Source organism: Nyctereutes procyonoides, unplaced genomic scaffold, assembly GCF_905146905.1.
Source record: "Nyctereutes procyonoides isolate TBG_1078 unplaced genomic scaffold, NYPRO_anot_genome, whole genome shotgun sequence".
NCBI classification, from domain to species: Eukaryota; Metazoa; Chordata; class Mammalia; order Carnivora; family Canidae; genus Nyctereutes; species Nyctereutes procyonoides.
The window spans coordinates 529,613-548,932 of NW_026575040.1; the positions used below are offsets into that span (position 1 = coordinate 529,613).

Genomic DNA, 19,320 nt, shown 5'->3' on the forward strand with positions numbered 1-19,320 from the left:
ACTCCCCTGGGGGAGACCCGGGGGCGGGGAGGAGAGCCCTGGGGGAAGATGCCGCGTGGCTGCACCTGCTCTCTGCCTGTTTCCCAGCTGGAGATGCTGCCCCCAGCAGAGCTCCGCTTCTGAAGGCTGGTTTCTTAGGGACTGTCGCCCCCGCTGTGGAGGGAACGGCCGAGCACCCAGTGCCGCGGGCCACTCACGCTGGGGACAACCGTGCGGGGAGGTCGCCAGCCTTCAGGGGCAGAGCCACAGTCAGGGTCAGGAGCTGCCCAGATGGGGGCCGCTTGGCCGCCTGGGGCCGGGTGTGGCCGGAGCCTCAGGGCCTGAAGTGCAGGAGGCAGAGAGTGACAGTTTGGGCCGTCACTGTCCCCGGAGTCCTGGCTGGCGGCCGCTGGGCGCCGGAGGAGTCTGCAGCTCTGGGAACTGGCTCCCCCTGGCTCTTGCCCGCAGGGGAGGAGGGCTCAGGACCAGCCACTTCCCCGTGGGCCACCAGGGGTCATAACACTGACCCTCATTTACCGCTTCCTGTTGTCAGGCCGCCGGGGCAGCGTGGCGTGGGGAGGGCGGTGGGGGCGCCGAGGGCGACGGCCGCGACAGGGAAGGCGCCGAGCCCCTGCGAGCACAGCCGCCCGCGTCCTCTGCGACTAACTCCAGCGCGGGGTGCGAGGGGGCACGTTCAATCATACACACGCGGGGGGGGCCCTTGCGGTGGTCACTGCACCGCCCAAGGGCCTGTGGTGTGACCTGACGCAGAGCCCGGGCTGCCGCGTGCGGAGCAGGCTACGGATTCATCGGGCCCAAGCCGTGAGGCCCCCTAGGCCGAGGCCCCCCAGGCCCGCAAATGCTGCGAGGGGTGCGGGGATTCTCCAGGGCCTGGCACCTACTGGCACTTCCGCCAAGGCCCAGGGGCGCCCTCAGCCTCCCGAGGCCTCGCAGCTCGCAGGCCCGCTGCGTGGGGAGGCCATGGGGAGGCTGTGGGGAGGCCGTGGGGAGGCCGTGGGGAGGCCGTGGGCTCCTGGGACCGGCTTTGCTAAGGGCGCGGGAGGCAGCCAGGTGCAGACCAGATCCTGACTCCGGCACGAGGGTGCTGGTCCCTGGAACACAAAGGGGCGCAGAGCGGGGAACGTCGAGCTCTGTGGGCTCCAGGGCCTGCCGTGCTCTCGGGGTCTCTGTACTCGATGGTCCTGGGCTGCGGCCGGGCCGCACGTCTTCACCGGGCGTTTTGGCGGTTCCTTCGGAACTGGGCCCCCCTGCCTCAGCGCCCCGCGCCGCCCACCCACCAGGCGCCCCCGGGAGGAGACGGCCGAGGTCACCGTCCCTGGCTGGGAGTCGGGGGGCAGGTGTCTCAAGGCCTGCGGGGACCATGGCTGCACCTCGGGCCGGGAGGCTCGGCCGGCGGCGGGGGCACAAGGAGCTGCGAGAATAAGGTCTGCGGCCACGTCAGCTGTGGGGGATCCGCGGACACGCGCAGCCTGAATGTGAAGGCCTGAGGGGTCGCCGCGCAGGTAGCGGCCTGCAGACGTGACAGTGGAGCCGGGAGGGAGGGTCTCGGGGCCCTGTGACCCCCACGCGGCCCCACGCGGGGCAGGAAACAGCGCTCAGGCCGAGTCAGGCGCTGGCGGCAGGGGAAGCCCAAGGGCCTGGCCTGTCCGCGGCCTCGAAGCTGCGGCATCGTCTCCGTCCGGGCGGCGCCGGGCGCAGGTCACGACCCCGGAGAAGCCGGAGCCGCAGGGAGGCGGCCGGGCCTCGGGGTCAGCGGGGTCAGCGCCTCTCGCCCCACCTGCTCACCAGGAAGCAGTGGGCGCACCGTCGCCTCAGGGAGAGCATCGGGGTTCGCCAGTCCTGGGGCTCGGCCGGGAGCCCTGGCTCCGCTCTAGGTGGGTTTTTTTAAGGTTTGACTTATTCATTCATGAGAGACACAGAGAGAGAGACACAGAGAGAGACACAGAGAGACAGAGACCCAGGCCGGGCGAGAGGCAGGCCCCCTGCAGGCGCCCCACGCGGGACTCGATCCCAGGACCCGGGGTCACGCCCTGGGCCCCCGGCGCCCCTTGTGCCCCACCGGCACCATCCGCTCCGCGACCTGCGGCAAATCGCCGTCTCCCCTGGGAGCCCGACCTGCCCTGGCCCACCCTCGTCACGTGACAGGGTCACGCAGGTGCAGGTGTTGGGAGACGCGGCCTCTCTCCCATCTGTGCCCGCACCCGGGGCCGTCTCCCGCCGCCCCGCCCCGCCCCGCCCGCCCCTGGCTCCGCCCCGGCCCGAGCTGGGGCTCCTGGGGAGGCGGGCGTCTGTGCGCGGCGCTTGCTCGGGCACACGCGGCTGCAGAGGTTCCCAACGCGCACACGCGTGTAGTGACAGCGCGAGGCGGCGCCGCGGGCCGAGGGCGCTCAGGGCGGGGGCGGTCAGCGGAGGTGGGGGGGTCCGCCCCGCTCCTGAGGCGGCCGCGCCCTCGGGGCCAAGTGACACGCCCAGGTCCTCGCTGTGGAGGCCGCGTCCTCCGCTCGCCGGCCGGCCTGTTCCCGCCTGTTGCCGGGGCCGCCTCATCGGGGCAGGGCCTACCCGGGCGGGCAGGGCTGAGGGCGCCCCCGGCGGGCGGACGACGACCCGGGGACAAGCCCTGAGGCCGCGGCGGGGGACACGGGCTGGCGGAGCCCCGCAGCCGCCTGGATCCGGGCGAGCTCCGACGTCGCCGCGCTCTGCTCCCGGCCTGCACCACACGGAGACGCGGGCCCTCGGGGTGGCGCCCGGCGCGGCAGGACGAGGCCTCGCACCCGGAGGAGCCGCTGAGCGCTGGGGGCCGAGGGGGCCGAGGGGGCCTGAGGGGGCGAGGGGGCCTGAGGGGGCGGGGGCAACTGAGGGGGCTGAGGGGGCTGAGGGGGCCTGAGGGGGCTGGGGCAACTGAGGGGGCTGAGGGGGCCTGAGGGGGCTGGGGCAACTGAGGGGGCCGAGGGGGCCTGGGGCAACTGAGGGGGCCGAGGGGCCGGGGCGGCTGAGGGGGCCGAGGGGGCTGGGGCAACTGAGGGGGCTGAGGGGGCCGAGGGGGCCTGAGGGGGCTGGGGCAACTGAGGGGGCCGAGGGGGCCTGGGCAACTGAGGGGGCTGAGGGGGCCGAGGGGCCGGGGCGGCTGAGGGGGCTGGGGCAACTGAGGGGGCTGAGGGGGCATGAGGGGGCCGAGGGGCCGGGGCGGCTGAGGGGGCCTGAGGGGGCCGAGGGGGCTGGGGCAACTGAGGGGGCTGAGGGGGCCGAGGGGGCCTGAGGGGGCTGGGGCAACTGAGGGGGCCGAGGGGCCGAGGGGCCGGGGCGGCTGAGGGGGCCGAGGGGGCTGGGGCAACTGAGGGGGCTGAGGGGGCCGAGGGGGCCTGAGGGGTCTGGGGCAACTGAGGGGGCCTGAGGGGGCCGAGGGGCCGGAGGAAGCACGGACCAGGCCGTCAGCCCCACCGAGGCCAGGCGCCGAGCCACCGGGCGCCCCTCCGCAGCTCCCCATCCCGGGACGTGGGCCCCACACGCCAGTGTGGAGGCCCGGAGGGGCCGCTCCCGCAGCAGCACGCAGGGCCTCCCGCGCTCGCCTCCCGGGCCTGGGGTCCCTACGTGAACCCGGGCCCTGTGCTCGTCTCCCCACCGCCCTCTCACCCCGTCAGGCGGGAGGTTGAAATGCCAGGCACTGATTTTTTTTTTTTAAGACTTTATTTAGTCGTGAGAGACCCGCGGGGGCCCCGAGGCCACGCGGGACCTGTGGGGCCGGGGTCAGTGGGCGCCCGTGGGCCGCGGAGGGCTTCACCGCGAGGGGCCGCGGCACCAGGAGTCGAGGGGCCAGGCCGCCCACGGGGCGGGGGCGAGCACGGCGGTCACCGCCCCTCCCCACCCCCCTCCCTGCCCGCGCCGCGAGCCCGGGAGCAGCAGGCGGCCTCCCCCGCAGCCCCTTCCTCCCTCCCCTCCCCCCTCCCCACAAGTCCTGTTACCTCACAAGACTCTAAAAGGAAATGTTATTCTGTATGTTGGTAAATTGAACACCAATAAAAATTAATTTATAAAAAAAAATAAAAATAAAAAAAATAAAAATATCCAAAGGGCAAAAAAAAAAAAAAAAAAAGGAAATGGAGAATTGAATTTACCACGAGCCAACTACACTCGCCCAGCGACCCAGGGGAGAGTCAGGTCTGCTTTGACCATGTGGGCCACGGTTTCCTGCAGGCTGGAGCATATTTAAGATAATACTGATGCTTTGGCTCTGAATTTGCCAGTCCAGGTCCCTTCTCCCAACAATTAGATCAAGATGATCCGCAGGAGGAACTTCCGGTGCAAGGCTGCCAAGAACAGGGTCCTCCGTGGACAAGACAGGCCAAGGAAAGAGAGACTATTACTTCCCTTCTTCAACAATTTTCTTCCTTTACAAAGCCAGGCATGCTTCTGGTGGTATTTCTAAAGCTATGGAAATGTTTTATTATATATTTTATTCCAGAATTAGAAAATCTTTATTACTTTTTAGCACAATCTTAAAAATAATTGCTTGGAACCACAAATAATTAAAAGAAATGTAATAAGAGGCTCATAAAAAAGCATTCTGGCATCTGTGAGAACTTTTTCTCGAGAATTATGATATGTAGCTCTCCAAAGTTTCCAACGGTCACTATGATAGCCATGAATTTCTGTTCAGTTGAATACTTTGACATATTTTCCTTCTTAAAACATGAGAACTCATTTCTTCTTCAATAGCTCAGTCATTTCAGGAACTACCTGCAAATTAAAAAAAAAAAGTAAGCACCTTGAGCCTTCGGTGTGGTGTGGTCACAGCTCGGAAGTACACAGAGAGGGGCGCCTGGGGGTCTCAGGGCTTGAGCCTCTGCCTTCAGCCCAGGGCGTGATCCTGGGGTCCCGGGATCGAGTCCCGCGTCGGTCTCCCTCCGCCTGCATCTCTCTGTGTCTCTCCATGAATAAATAAAATCTTAAAAAAGAAAGTACAAAGGGGGGGGGGGAGAGAAAAAAAAAAGTACAAAGACGCCCTGTACACTGCTCCTGAGGCTCGAGGTGTGCCCCCACCCCTGCTGTGCTCCCCTCTGTGGGAATGTGGGAACACTACACATTTAAAAAACAAAAAAAAGATTTATCTATTGTAGAGAATGAGAGGGAAGAGCACAAGTGAGGGGAGGAGCAGCAGGAGAGAACACGGGCCCAGGCAGGCCTTGACCTCACGACCCTGGGATCCTGACCTGAGCCAAGATCAGAGCCAGACATTCAACCACCTGAGCCACCGAGGCCGCCCACGACTACAACTTTTGAAAGGGGAGACCACCTGGACACAAAGCTGGCAGGGCCACGAGCCCGAATACTGCCTGTAGGGACCTTTTTTCCCCCCTCAAAATGAATAAAGGGGCCCCTGGGTGGCTCAGTCAGTTAAGCGTCCGCCTTCAGCTCGCCTCAGTCCCAGGGGTCATGACCCAGGGGTCCTGGGACAGAGCCGCACATCAGGCTCCTCCCCCATCAGGCTCCTCCCGGCTCGGCTCAGCAGAGCCTGCTTCTCCCTCTGCCCCTCCCCCGCTCTCTCTCTCCCTCATAAATAAAATTTTAAAAGAAAAATAAAAACCAAAGATTGAGTCATGCATGGGGGGTAGGGGTAAGAGGGAGGGAGAGGATCCCGAGCCACCTCCCAACCCCGAGATCACGCTCTGCGCCAAAACCGGGTCGGGGGCTTGCCTCAGCGCCACCCCAGCGGCCCGGGGGCTTGGACGCTGGCGCCGCAGCCGGGAGCCCCGCTTTCCCTGCGCGAGGACGTCCCTGGCCGCTGGGCTCCGCCCGCCCCTGCCGGAGGCCGCCCCAGGGTCCAGCCCTGCGCTCCTGCGCTCCCTCCCCAGCGGCTCCCCCGCACCCGTCCAGCCCACTCCAGCCCACTCCGGGAGGGCTCCAGCAGCGCCCGCGGCGAAGGAAGGGCGGGAGGGGGCGGGCAGAGGAGGAGCTGCGGACTCGAGCCGGTGGGGCAGGCGGGGCGTTGGGCAGGCAGCTGCGGGGGAGTGTCGCGCCCAGCCACCTGCCAAGGATAATCAGCCAGCCTTCCACGGGGCTGCCGCGGTCCCTGCTCCGAGAGCTGCCCCCTGAACCTGCCCGATGCACGCGGCCGCTCAATTATTGAAGACAGCTACATTTCCATTAGGTGGAAATAATGTGTTCGTACAACATTTATTAAGGAAATTGTCGACATGGTGTTTCTTCCGAATGTCACTCCGTCTCCAGCCTACTGGAAGGCCCGTGTTTACCACGGAGCCAGCAGGCATTAGCTCGGGGCAGCACTAAGTGCTGGCACCACTCCTAGCTCTGCTCAGTGGGCAGACCACGAGCTGGGCCAGTCACCCGGATGACAAGCTACAAGCCTCCTGTGGGACCTACGTGTTCCGTGAAAAATAGGCTAGAGCCCAACTTCTTTTAAGTGAAACATTAACTTGATTTAGAACATACAATTTTTAAAGACTTTCTAGCGTGTCTCCCTGCCACACTCCCCCCAAAAGAGGGCACTTTGTCCATCATCTATATCCTTATTAGATCAACCTCAGACTTTCCAAGCATACCACACAATGCCTTACTAGAAAAAAAATAAATGCCAGCTCAAGTTCACTGAATGACAGCCCTGAGCAAGCTCAAAGACCTAGATTCTAATCTGTATTTTAGATAGTGTGAGATGCAGCTCCCTATTCAGTAAGACCAAATGGAAGTAAATTTATGTTTATCTTTAAAAATAAATAAATAAAATAAAATAAGACAATCTACTGACAGAAATCACAACTATATTTCAGTCATTTAACTAGTATTTCCCCAGAGTAAGCACCATGGGAGATAGAGAAGCTCAGGCCTAATTCTTGCCCACAAGAAGTCCCCACCCCCTACTTGGGGGAGAAAAGACAGAGGACTATGAACCACCCAATCAAGAATGTGCTCATCTTACATGTAAGATGTAAGAAGATGAGAAGAATGGCACCAAATGCTCAAAATCCAGGAATCCAGGAGTTCTGAGGAAGAGATTAGGTGCGGACTTGGAAAAATCAGAACATTAACGTGGAGGAGAAAAGTATTCTGGATAAGAATTGAAGAGCAAACAGAGATAAACCCTGTGGGTTCCAGAGAAACAGTGTAAAGGGATTAGAATGACTCTAGTGAATAGCTATGTGTGAGAGAATTGGAGAAAGTTTTAAAAAACAGGTGGTATGCAACGTCCAATCGATGGGAATAGAATACTCATGGTGCTGTGACAACATGCACAAGAATGAAGATGGAACGTCTCACATCATATACAAAAATTACACACCATATACAAAACAGATCAATGACCTAACCATGGGAGTTAAAACAATAAAACTCTTATTGAAAGAAAACTCAGGGCTAAATCTTCATAATCTTGGATTTGGCAATGGATTCTTAACTATGACACTAAAAAAACACATTAGCAACAAGAGAAAAAAAACCGACGAGCTGGACTTCATCAGAATTAGAAACTTTTGTACAAAGGTCATTATCAAGAAAGTGAGAGGATAACCTACCTACAAAATGGAAGAAAATATTTGGAAATTATCTCTCAGATAAGGATTTAATATCCAAAATACATTAGGAGCTCCTACAACTCAAGAACAAAGGCAAAACTCAACTAAAAAATTGGCAAAGGATGTGGATAAATATTTCTCTAAAGTTACAGAAAAGGCCAAAAGGACATGAAAAGATGCCCAGCATCATTAGACATTAAGAAAATGCAATTCAAAACCGCAATGAGACACCACTTCATACCTACCAGGATGGCTCTGAATGAAAAGTAACAAGTGTTAGCAAAGATATGGAAAAACTGGGATGCTTGCACATTGCTGGTGGAATGTAAAATGGTACAGCCACTAGAGAAAGCAGCTTGGAGGTTCTTCAAAAAGCTAAACATACAATTACCATATAACACAGCAATCCATAGGTCTAAACCCAAAGGAAATCAAACTGAGGACTTGAACAGATACAGAGGCCTATAATCACTCTACTGGCTTAGGCAAAAGTTTCACATATATGACACCTACTAAGGGACAAGCAATAAAAGAAAAAACAGATAAAATGGATTTCAACAAAATGTAAACTTTTGTGCATCAAAGGACATAAAGAAAGTGAAAAGACAGGAGCTCCCCTCTACTTGCTAAATGGGATGCTGTCTGATTCATGACTTAATAAAGACAATACAATTAATTAATTAAAGAGAGAGGATGAGGGAGGGGAGGAGAGGAGAGAAAAGAGAAGGAAAAGGAAAAAGACAACCTAAAGAATGGAAGAAATTATTTGCAAATCACATATTGATAAGGGACTTGAATTCAGAATATATAAAGAACTCTTACAATTCAACAACAAAAAAGACAAATAACAAAAATTTAAAATGGGCAAAGGATTTGAATAGATAGATCTCCAAAGAATATGCAAATTGCCAGCAAGCACAGGAGGCGATGCTCAATCAAGGAAACACAACCACCACCACAATGAGTTACCACTTCACAGCCACTAGAATGTCTATAAAAAAAAAAAAGATGGACAGTAACAAGTGTCAGCGAGTGTACGGAGAAGCTGGAGCCTTCATACAGTATTGGTGGGAACATAAAGTGGGGCAGCCACTTTGGAAAACAGCCTGGCAGTTCTTCAAAATGTTAAAAATAGAGTTATCAAGTGACCCAGAAATTCCATTCCTGGCTATATACCCAAACAAGATGAAAACATATGTCTGCACAAAAACTTAAATGTGTTACTTATAATAGCAAAAAAGTAGGAAAAACCCCAGTGTCCATCAAATGATTAATGGATAAACAAAACGAGGCATATCCACACAGTGGATATTATTCAGCAATAAAAGAAAGTGCTGATATAGGAGTCACCACAGATGGATCTTGAAAACCTTATGCTAAGAAACCAGCCATCAAAGACCATATATTACATGATTTTGTCTATATGAAATAGCAGGACAGGAAAATCCATAGAAATACAAAATGGATTAGGTGCTGCCAGGGTCTGGGGAGAGTGGGGAATAGGAAGTGACTGCAAAGAGGTATGGGGTTTCTTCTCAGTGTGACGAAAATGTTCCAGAATTACATAGTTTATGGTTGTGTAACCCTGGATGTACCGAGAATCACTGAACTATACATTTTAGAAGGGTGAACTCTATGATTTGTGAGCTAAATCGCAGAAAAGCTATTAAAAAACCACCACCACCACCACCAGTCAGGTAGTGTCCTATTCTCAGTCACTCTAACTCCGATTATAATATTTACCATTTATTGAACACCTACTATGTATCTGTGTGAAAGGAAATACAAACAGGTCGCCTAATATTTAACACAGACTGTACTAGATACAGTATAAGCTCATTATACTGTATAACCTTCAATACATTGTATATCCAATGTATTGTATAAACCTTCAATATAACCTTGTAAGGTAGGTAGTATGATATTTATATTATTTTTGAGAAAGCTTACATTCAAAAAAATTAAATAGGTTGGCCAAGATAATTTAACTAGTATGTGGCTCATAACTACTCTATGAGTTCATAACTACTATACCTGTTTGAATCAAAGCTCATAATTAATATACCAATTATTTCTCATGTGAAGAAAAAACCTTGTCTCTAACTCATGATTATTGAAGGGTTAAGTAAAATAGTATTAAAAAATAAAATGCATACACATTTTTACTCCAGATACCATATCACTTAGATCATTATTAGTCTGTTATGTGATACTTTGAAATTTAAAATTTTTACACAAAAATTTAGTCTAAAGCCACCCTTTTTACACAACTATTATTTGACTTAATGGTATCTTTCTTTTTTAAAAATATTTTATTTTGGGGGACGCCTGGAGATGGCTCAGTCGGTTAAGCATCCAGCTCTTGACTTCAGCTCAGGTCATGGTCTCAGGGCTGGGAGATCAAGCCCCGCATCTGTATAGCTACCTCCCACTCTTATAGGAAATCTTAGGGATTGTACCTCAGCACAGACACGGACACTAGAATGAACGGATTTGTGCCCTGTGCAGAGCCTGCTTAATCTCTCTCTCTCTCTCTGCACTCCCCCCAAAATATAAATAAGTAAATAAATATTTTATTTTTTAAAATAATCTCTACCTCCAGCGTGGGGGCTTGAACTTACAACTCCAAGGTCAAGAGCTGCATGCTCTACCTACTGAGCCAGCCAGGTGCCCCTGACTTTATGGTATTTTCTTTAAAATCTTAATCTGAAATAGATAATGCTAACTCTCATTCATAACTTGCATCACTGTATTTTTAGGTGTTGTTATAACTACTTGAGGAGTATACTCACTACACCACCTTGTCCGTTCTTCGGTCAGAATTACTGTAATACTCACCTATGTTAAACGCATTCTGATTTCAACTAAAAGAACAATTTGATGGATACGGTCTAGGTTCCTGGAGTCTGCCAAAAGTGAGGTCTTTATTTTTTCTTTGTGATTAGGGTTGGGGGGAAACAGAGGTTTCTGATTAGGAATAAACTTTTTTGCTAAAATTATATCCTGAAAGTTTTAAGTAAGTGAAAGATGAAGGGGAAGATAAGATAGGTCGTTGGTAAACTGGGCCTAAAGGTGCTCTCCTGTCCCACTTCCTTCACCAGGACTTCCTGTCCCAAACCAAATTATAATACAGAAGAAAACTATTCCCTCTTCTGCTTATTAATGATCTAGACAAGAGACAGAGAAGGGGGCCCACTACGCGTTCCCAAGAACGAGGGGTACACGTCCGTTCATTCCACCGTGTCCAAGGCACCACCCCAAGGCTCCTAGAAAGAGGAGGAGACAACTCTATGGACTCGACTTGCTTCTGGACCCCTTCCAGGGCCGTTCTGTCCAGCTGTCACTGAGGAATGATAACAAGGCAGGCAAAGACCACGGCTGCAGCCACAACAGCCTCTTCGAACTTTCAGAGTAAGTGTGATTCCATCAGGGCTGGGGGCAGCTTTTGAATTCATTCCTCTTAAGAGGAGCTCCATAGACTTTCTCCACATACGCCGTGGAACCCCACTCGGGTGGTTCTAGCCTGGAAATTAGAACATGGAGCACATTCTTCTGCCACCAGACTCTCCCCCAGCCAGCACGGCAAACGTGAGGTGCTGTCTCTGCAGCGCAGGGCGGCCAGCAGAGCCACGCCTCCCTGCGCCGGCAAGCCTGGCTCAGTGCTGTACCTGCTGGGATCTGGACTGGGGCAGGACCTCGAGTGGCATCGTGCCTCCATCAGAGCTCTTATGCTGCAGCCCTCCAGGAGACTCCAGGTCAGGGCTGCGAAATGCTGGACTGCCTGCCTCCCGGGGAAAAGCCATTACTGGACCATCCCCGTGGCCACAGCAAGGAAAGTCAACATGCATTCGTTGGACTGGGCTGTGAGCTTGCTTCTTCGCACCTGCACAGCCCTCAGGAACAGCTGCAGGGTGGAGGTCCAGTACCCCACCAGGGCCATCCCGTCACAGCCACCTTGCCCCACCAGGAGGGTCCTTCTTACTGCAATTTATAGGTAGAGGAGTAGCAGTGAACCACTTGGCCATGGTCCCTAACGAGTTGGGAAGGCATGGTGATGAGCGCAAAACAGAACCAGGCGCCTGGCTTAATTGTGCTGAAAACTTGCTGAGTAGTCTTCCCAAATCAGATCTCTCTGGGACACAGACAACTTGAAAAAAACATAACTCACTGGTGTCACATTTGTAGTAGCAATTGGGAGGCTACAACTCAAGCAGTACTTTTTAAGTAATCTCAACACCCGACCTGAGGCTTGAACCTATGACCCAAGATCAAGAGTCGCATACTCTACCAACCAAGCCAGGTGCCCCTCAGGCAGATTTTTAATATTTTCGTAATCTAATTTTACTGTCTTAGGACCCTCACTAAGATACCCTGTTTCAGCACACACACGTACACACCTCCTCACTTGTGTGCTCCTTCTCTCCTGTCAGACCTGGGAGCTGTCCTTAATGCAAAAGGCATAGTTGTGTGACACCTTGCCATCAATAATGGCTACAAAGTTGCTCCTGCCCCAAGGCAGTCATCTACTATTTCCACTATTTGTCATCACAAATTTCCAGCTAACACTTCATCCATTTTTCAAGTAAGCCCAGTCTGTAGGTTGCAACATATAGTGCACAAGAAAACAAAAAAACATGTTAAAATAAACAATATTATTTGTAAACTTATTTAAGTATTCTCTTGAAGAAAAAAGGCAACTACAGTAGATGTCTGTTTCCAAACATATCAACTGAATACATGGTGAGGGTTCAGAGGATTTCACTTTTATTTTTTATTTATTTATTTAATTTTTTAAATTGAGGTTTGATTTGCCAACTTATAGTGTAGCTCCCAGTGCTCATCCCATCAAGTGCTCCCCTCAGTGCCCATCACCCAGTCACCCCATCCCCCTGCTCGACTACCCCTCCACTACCCTATCCCTCCACTACCCTTTACATGAGAGACTCCTAACTCTGGGGGAAAAAGAAAAAAAAAAAAAAGAGGGTTTCATTTTTAAATTAAAAGGTCTTTACTCGTTAAGCTTCTCACTGTAGCTAAATGCTTGCTATTTGAACAAAGTTACTTACCCTTGTGAGAGATACAAAAAATTTCTCTCTCACTCTAACTTTTCCTCCCACTGGTATATCTTAGTGGTCAAATGAGTGTCATTAATTACTGTTTGTTCTCACACAGCTGGGTCGGGTAACAGGAGCAGCAGAAATACCCAAATCCTAAATTTCAATTACAGGAGCCTGGGATCACTGAAGAGGGGCTCTCGGAGGGGCCCGGGTGGGGGTTTGCCAAGTGGACGGCTGACCCAGGGCAACAGCCCCATCCTAGTCTCTGCGTGAGCAGCTGAAGTTCGTCCTCGCTGAGCACGAACATACACTTCCAAGTACAGGTGTGCTCTCAGAATAAGTCCTTAGTTCATGTGGAGCATACGCAGCACTGGCGAAGCCACGGTATGGGGCCAAGTCTTTTTCCAAGGGGACCACCGTGGCGCTATTAAGGCCCGCGGTGGCTTGCTGTGATTCTGTGCGAGGGCTTCCTCACTAGCAAACCCACTGCTCCCAGGGCTGGATGCTACGTTTAGAGCCTCAATGACGGTGAGAGCGATTTCTGCATAAGGCAACCTACAGGTGTGCAGGCAAGCCCTGCGGGACAAAAAGAAGCCGGGCCAGGCACGAGCTATGACCTTTCAATGTTACACATCAGTATCATTAAAATAATTTTTCTCATGGAGAGGGCAAGTACAGGGGTGGTGGCAGGGCAGAAGGAACACTCAAAAGTGAAGAGGATGAAGAGTGGGAAGTGTTCTTCCCTAAATATATCACATTAGGAAGGCCCTGAACTCTCCAACACAGCAAGCAGAGCATACTTGTTGAGCCAGACAAGCCGCACTCGAGCGCCCACTCAAAAGCTGAGTCGGGGTGCCTGGCTGCTTCAGTCAGAAGAGCATCCAACTCCTGATCTCAGGGTCAGAGTTTGAGCCCCATGGAGAGTGTGGAGATTACTTAAATATGTAAAACTTAAAAGAAAACAAAGAAAAGAAAAGCTGTAGCATTTCTGGCAAATCTCTGAATGATGGTATTTGATGTTAATTTTTTTTTTTTTTTAAGATTTTACTTATTTATTCATGAGAGACACAGAGAGAGAGAGAGGCAGAGACACAGGCAGAGGGAGAGGCAGGCTCCATGCAGGGAGTCCGACGCGGGACTCGATCCTGGGACCCCAGGGTCACGCCCTGAGCAGAAGGTAGAGGCTCAATCGCTGAGCCACCCAGGCGTCCCTGATGTGAATTTCTTTAAGATACCTGCCAAATATGACTATAGGTTATAATTACTTGAGTCACTTCACATCGTGTACTACCTTAGTACACAAGATGCCAAAAGTCATGTGGATATTTTAAAGACAATATGGACTCCTTTTCTTTTTTTTTTCTTATGGACTCCTTTTCAAAGGTAAAGTTATAATACTCTATATAAACTTCATGTATTTATTAGGACAACTTCACTTTAAGTAGTTCAAAACTACATACATATATTAATACAATACACACAGACACACAGGTACACAGACATACGACGTTCTCCTGTAATGGCTTCCTCTATGACCAACTCTAAGAGGTTCTTCTTGGATGACAATCTAGGTAACAGTCATCTCTCCCAAAGTCAGCTTACCTTAAATAAATCTGCGACAATTCCATAATCTGCCACTTGAAAAATTGGAGCTTCTGGGTCTTTGTTAATAGCCACAATTGTCTGTGAAATAAAAACAAAGAGTTTGGCCTTTATCAAGAAAGCATACCATAGATTGATGGTTCTATTTTACACTCTCAACGAAAAATTAACATGGTTAAAAATGTCTACCAAATAAGATTAATTTGATTCATTTGTGCCAATATTGTAAATTGAGAAATTTCTGGGTTTGAACATAGCAAAATTATCTCCCACCCCACTACTAGCCCATCACAGTATTAATAAAGGTCTTTAAACCATTATTTTTCTTAGTTTTTTTCTGACTATGAAAAACAATGTTTTAGGAAGTAACAAATCAGGAGAGGATTCTGGGCAGACAGAAAAATAGGAAGCATCAGAAGGAACGTGTCTTCCCACCTACACTGCTAACAACTGCACTGGCATCATCTGTCTAAGGTAACTACTTTGGGACTCCAGAGTCTATTGAAGGCTTGCAACTTCCAGGGGAAGGTAAAACTGCAGCTTAGTGCAGGCGCAGGTACTCATTCCCCACCCCCAGCAGCAAGCACCTGTGTACACATTCCTGCAGCAGCCTGCAGCGCCCGCAGGAGCCAGAGTGGGCAAAAAAGCAGCCTGTCCTCCAACTACTGGGGACGTGTGCTTTGATTACTGACTGCTGCTACCGATCAGAGATCAGAGATGCAGGCCAAGGAAGACTACTGTTGTTGCACCTCCTCCACTGTTACAGATCCCTCCCCTCCTCTGGCTAAAGCTACCTCCAGGGGATTTAAAAAGTCAAAGCACTTCTGCCTCCCAGCATTGTTCTTTCTCTGTTTGAGAGCCAGACATTCAAGACTAGAATACTGAAAAACATCTGCATATACAGAGAAAATTACAAACTAACCTCACATGCAGGCTTAGAAAAGACAAAAAGACCTTAAATGTATACCTCAGGTTAATCTTTGGCAGAGAAACAGCCTACAACACAAAACACAAGAATAATAAATAAAAAACAACAACAAAGAAACAGCACACCCTGGGGAAGGAGGAGAATCGGATTTCCAGGAACGCCAGCCACATCATTAGATTCAAATATCCAGCTTTCAACAACAACAAATCACATGGCATACTAACAAACAAGAAAGTACGAGTGCAAAGGAAAAAAAATCAGCAGAAACTGCTTCTGAAAAAGATCTGATGGCAGTTCTACTAGAGAAAGACTTTGAAACAATCATTTTAAAGATGCTCAAAGCACTATAAAGATGTGGAGAAAGTCAAGAAAACAATGTATGAATAAATGGAAATATCAACAGAGATCAAAAGAGAGAGAAACCAAAACAAAAATTCTGGAGATGTTAAGTACAATAACTAAAGTGAAAAATTCACTGGAGAGATTCAAAGGCTGATTTGAGCAAGCAGAAGGTAGAATCAGCAAACTTAAAAGTAGGACAAAGAAAATTATCAAGTCCTTCGAATAGAAAGAAAAAGATTAAAAAGAAGTAATCAGAACCTAGGGGTCCTATGGGCCAACATCAAACAAACCAAAATATTTATTGTGGGCGTCCCAGAAGAAAGAAAATGGGACAGAAATAGTAACTGAAGAAACAATGGCTAAAAACTTTCTAAATTTGATGAAAGACAGGAGTATCATCCAAGATGCTCAACAAAGTCCAGGAAAGATGAATTCAAAGAGACCCACACCAGGGGAACCTGGGTGGCTCAGTTGGTTAAGCATTTGCCTTCGGCTCAGGTCAGGATCCTAAAGTTCAGGGATCAGGGATCGAGCCACATTAGGCTCCCTGCTTGGCAGAGGAGCCTGCTTCTCCCTCTACTCCTCACCCTGCTCCTGTGTACTCACTTGTGCTAATGAATGAAATCTTAAAAAAGAGAGAGAGAAAAACCCATACCAATACACATTACAATCAAACATCCAAGATGCTCAACAAATTCCATGAAAGATAAATTCAAAGAGACCCATGCCAAGATACATTACAATCAAAATTTCAAAAGCCAAAGTTATCTTGGAAAATAAGGACATGTGACTCATTATATATAGGGGACCCTCAATAAGAATATCAGCAGATTTCTCATCAGAAATTTTGGGTCAGGGGATCCCTGGGTGGCTCAGTGGTTTAGCGCCTGCCTTTAGCCCAGGGCACGATCCTGGAGTCCTGGGATCAAGTCCCATGTCAGGCTCCCGGCATGGAGCCTGCTTCTCCCTCCTCCTGTCTCTGGCTTCTCTCTCTATGCCTATCGTAAATAAATAAATAAATCTTTAAATAAAAAAAAAAAAAAAAGAAATTTTGGGCCAGAAGGCAGTGAATTGATACATTCAAAATGCTAAGAGAAAAAAACTGCTGACCAAAAATCTTATATCCATTGAAACTGTCCTTCCAATGACTTTTTTTTTTTTTTTGCAGAAATTAAAAAACCTATCCTAAAATTCATATGGAATCTCAAGGGACTCTGAATAGCTCAAGCAATCTAGAAAAGAAACAAAGCTGGGGGACCCACAATTCCTACTTTCAAAACTTACTACCAAGTGACAGTAATTAAAACAGTGTGGTACTGGCATAAAGACAGATATACAGACTGAGGGATAGAACAGAGAGCCCAGAAATAAACCCTCACATATATGGTCAAATGCTTTTAGATAAGAGTATCAAGACCATTTAATGGGAAAAGGACAGCCTTTTCAACAAATGGTGCTGGGGAAACTGGATATCCACATCTACATACTGGATGAATGAATGAAGCTGGACCCTTACTTAACATCATAAACAAAAAGTAACTCAAATGGATCAGAGAGGGGCACCTGGGTGGCTCAGCTGGTTAAGCTTCTGCCTTCAGCTCAGGTCATGATCTCAGGGTCCTGGGATCAAACCCACATGCGGCTTCCTGCTCAATGGAGAGTCTGCTCCTCCCTCTCCTTTTGCCCCTCTCCCAGCTCTTCTCCCTCTCTCTCAAATAAATAAATAAAATCTTTTAAAAAATGGATCAAACATTTAAACGTAAGACCTAAAACTATAAAACTCTTAGAAGAAAACATAGAGAAAAAGCAGCATGTCATGTTTTTTGGCTATGACTTCTTGAATGTTCCATCAAACATATAGGCAATGATGGAAAAAATGGACAAACTGAACTTTACAGAAACTTTTAAATGTGAATCATAAAACACTATCAACAGAGTAAAAGAGCAACCCAAAGAATGAGCAAAGAGCAACCCAAAAAATATTTGCAAATCATACATCTGATAAAGGATTCATATACAGGATACTTCTTAAAAGACTTTATTTATTTGAGTGAGAGAGAAATAGAGAGAAAGCAAGCACATAAGCAGGGAGGAGGGGCAGAGGGAGAAGGAATGGGAGTGGGAGAAGCAGGCTCACTGCTGAGCAGGGAGCCCAACGTGGAGCTCAATCACGGCCTCAGCTGAGGGCAGACGCTTAACTGACTGAGCTACGCAGGTGCTCCCAAAATAAATTGTTGCAAAACATTACGAATGAATTTAATGTAATTGACAGTGTACACATACAGTTTTTAATTCTACACTTGAAAAAGGTTAAGATAGTAAATTTTATGTTATGTGTATTTTACCATAGAATTTTAAGAGGAATACACTAAAAATGTTGAATTTTACTGTCTGTAAATTATACCTCAATAATCTGACTTAAACAACATGTAATTGAAAAGTTCCATGGTTTCACTGAAAAATTTTAGATACACTGAATAAAACCCAGAGATGAAAAATTAAGCAACTTATATTTGGTGTGATTTAATAAGATAGTTAGATGTCTACTTTATTAAATCGTCATGAGATATTTACTATGATTAGTCAATCTTCAGCTCATTTCATTTGTAAAATTATTAATATTTCCTATCTCCTATTAACAATATATAACTTGTGATTTTATTTTATTTTTAAAAGGATTTTATTTATTTATTCATGAGAGACAGAGAGAGAGAGGCAGAGACACAGGCTCCATGAAGGGAGCCCGACGGGGGACCCGATCCCGGGTCTCCAGGATCACGCCATGGTCCAAAGGTGGCGCTAAACCGCTGAGCCACCCGGGCTGCCCCAAAACTTGTGATTTTAAATGTTAGATTTTAAATTAGAAAAAAGGCAATAAATCCATACCCTAATTCATATCCTTTGTAACTTAAACTATACGCCAATTATTATTTTATTAGTAACATTTTTATTTATATATTACAATAGTTGGGTATTTTCCATAGATGCTTTTAAGATTTTATTTATTTATTTGAGAGAGAGTGTGCACACACGTGGAGGGAAGGGGCAGTGGGAGAGGCAAAGAAAGTCTCAAGCCGACTTTGCACTGAACACAGAGCCCAGGGTGGGGCTCAGTCCTACAACCCTGAGATCATTACCTGAGCCAAAACCAAGAGTCAGATGCTTAATCGAATGTACACTCAGGCATCCTCTCTATGGGTGCTTCAAACACCACTGCAATTAAAGTAAATTTAAAGTTTTGACTCTAATATTTGACTCTATTTGGTGTTATTTTAATAGATTATAATAATTCATTTCTCTAGAAGTCAAGTTTCTCCCTGCCTATTATCCTAACACATGAAAACAACTGGAACACATTTTTAAGAGAATTTTGATACAGTTTGACTTAACTTATAGCCCACATGACATGTGTAACTCCCCTAGGGTCTCTCAAAAAGATGAAAATATTCCAGAATATCTGAGAATGGACTATAGTGTAGTCCAGATGACTACTATTCCAGCAAAACATGGCACATGTATTAAAAGATGTGTGGTCAGAGACAAGAAATGATGGTTTCAATATGAGCCTCAAACGCAAAGTCACAAGCACAAACATTTCGAATCACAGGCATTTGATTTGCATTGAGGTGTTTCTCTTCTGGGAATACTTAAGCCTCCTTTGCAGGAACTAGCAGAGAATTATTTAATTAATGTGGTTGATGATTTTCCTGGAGGCCACCTGGTCAAATATCTGACAGTTTAATCTTCTGAAAGCTTTTTCATTCCCACTACATAAAAGTTATTATTATTATTTTTTTAAGATTTATTTATTCATGAGAGACACAGAGACAGAGAGAGAGGCAGAGACCCAGGCAGAGGGAGAAGCAGG

General features: G+C 48.8%; 1 protein-coding gene across 1 annotated transcript in view; it reads right to left on the reverse strand.

Annotated features, from left to right (window-relative positions):
* Positions 1 to 4,414: 4,414 nt before the first annotated feature.
* ETFA (electron transfer flavoprotein subunit alpha) overlaps positions 4,415 to 19,320 on the reverse strand; it is an 83,057-nt gene continuing 68,151 nt past the window's right edge. Inside the window, exons 11-12 of the mRNA XM_055319850.1 lie at positions 14,183 to 14,263; positions 4,415 to 4,734 (exon numbers count right to left, since the gene is read on the reverse strand). Coding sequence (XP_055175825.1) covers positions 4,696 to 4,734; positions 14,183 to 14,263 — 120 coding nt within the window. The 3' untranslated portion in view covers positions 4,415 to 4,695. The remainder of the gene's footprint in view (positions 4,735 to 14,182; positions 14,264 to 19,320) is intronic.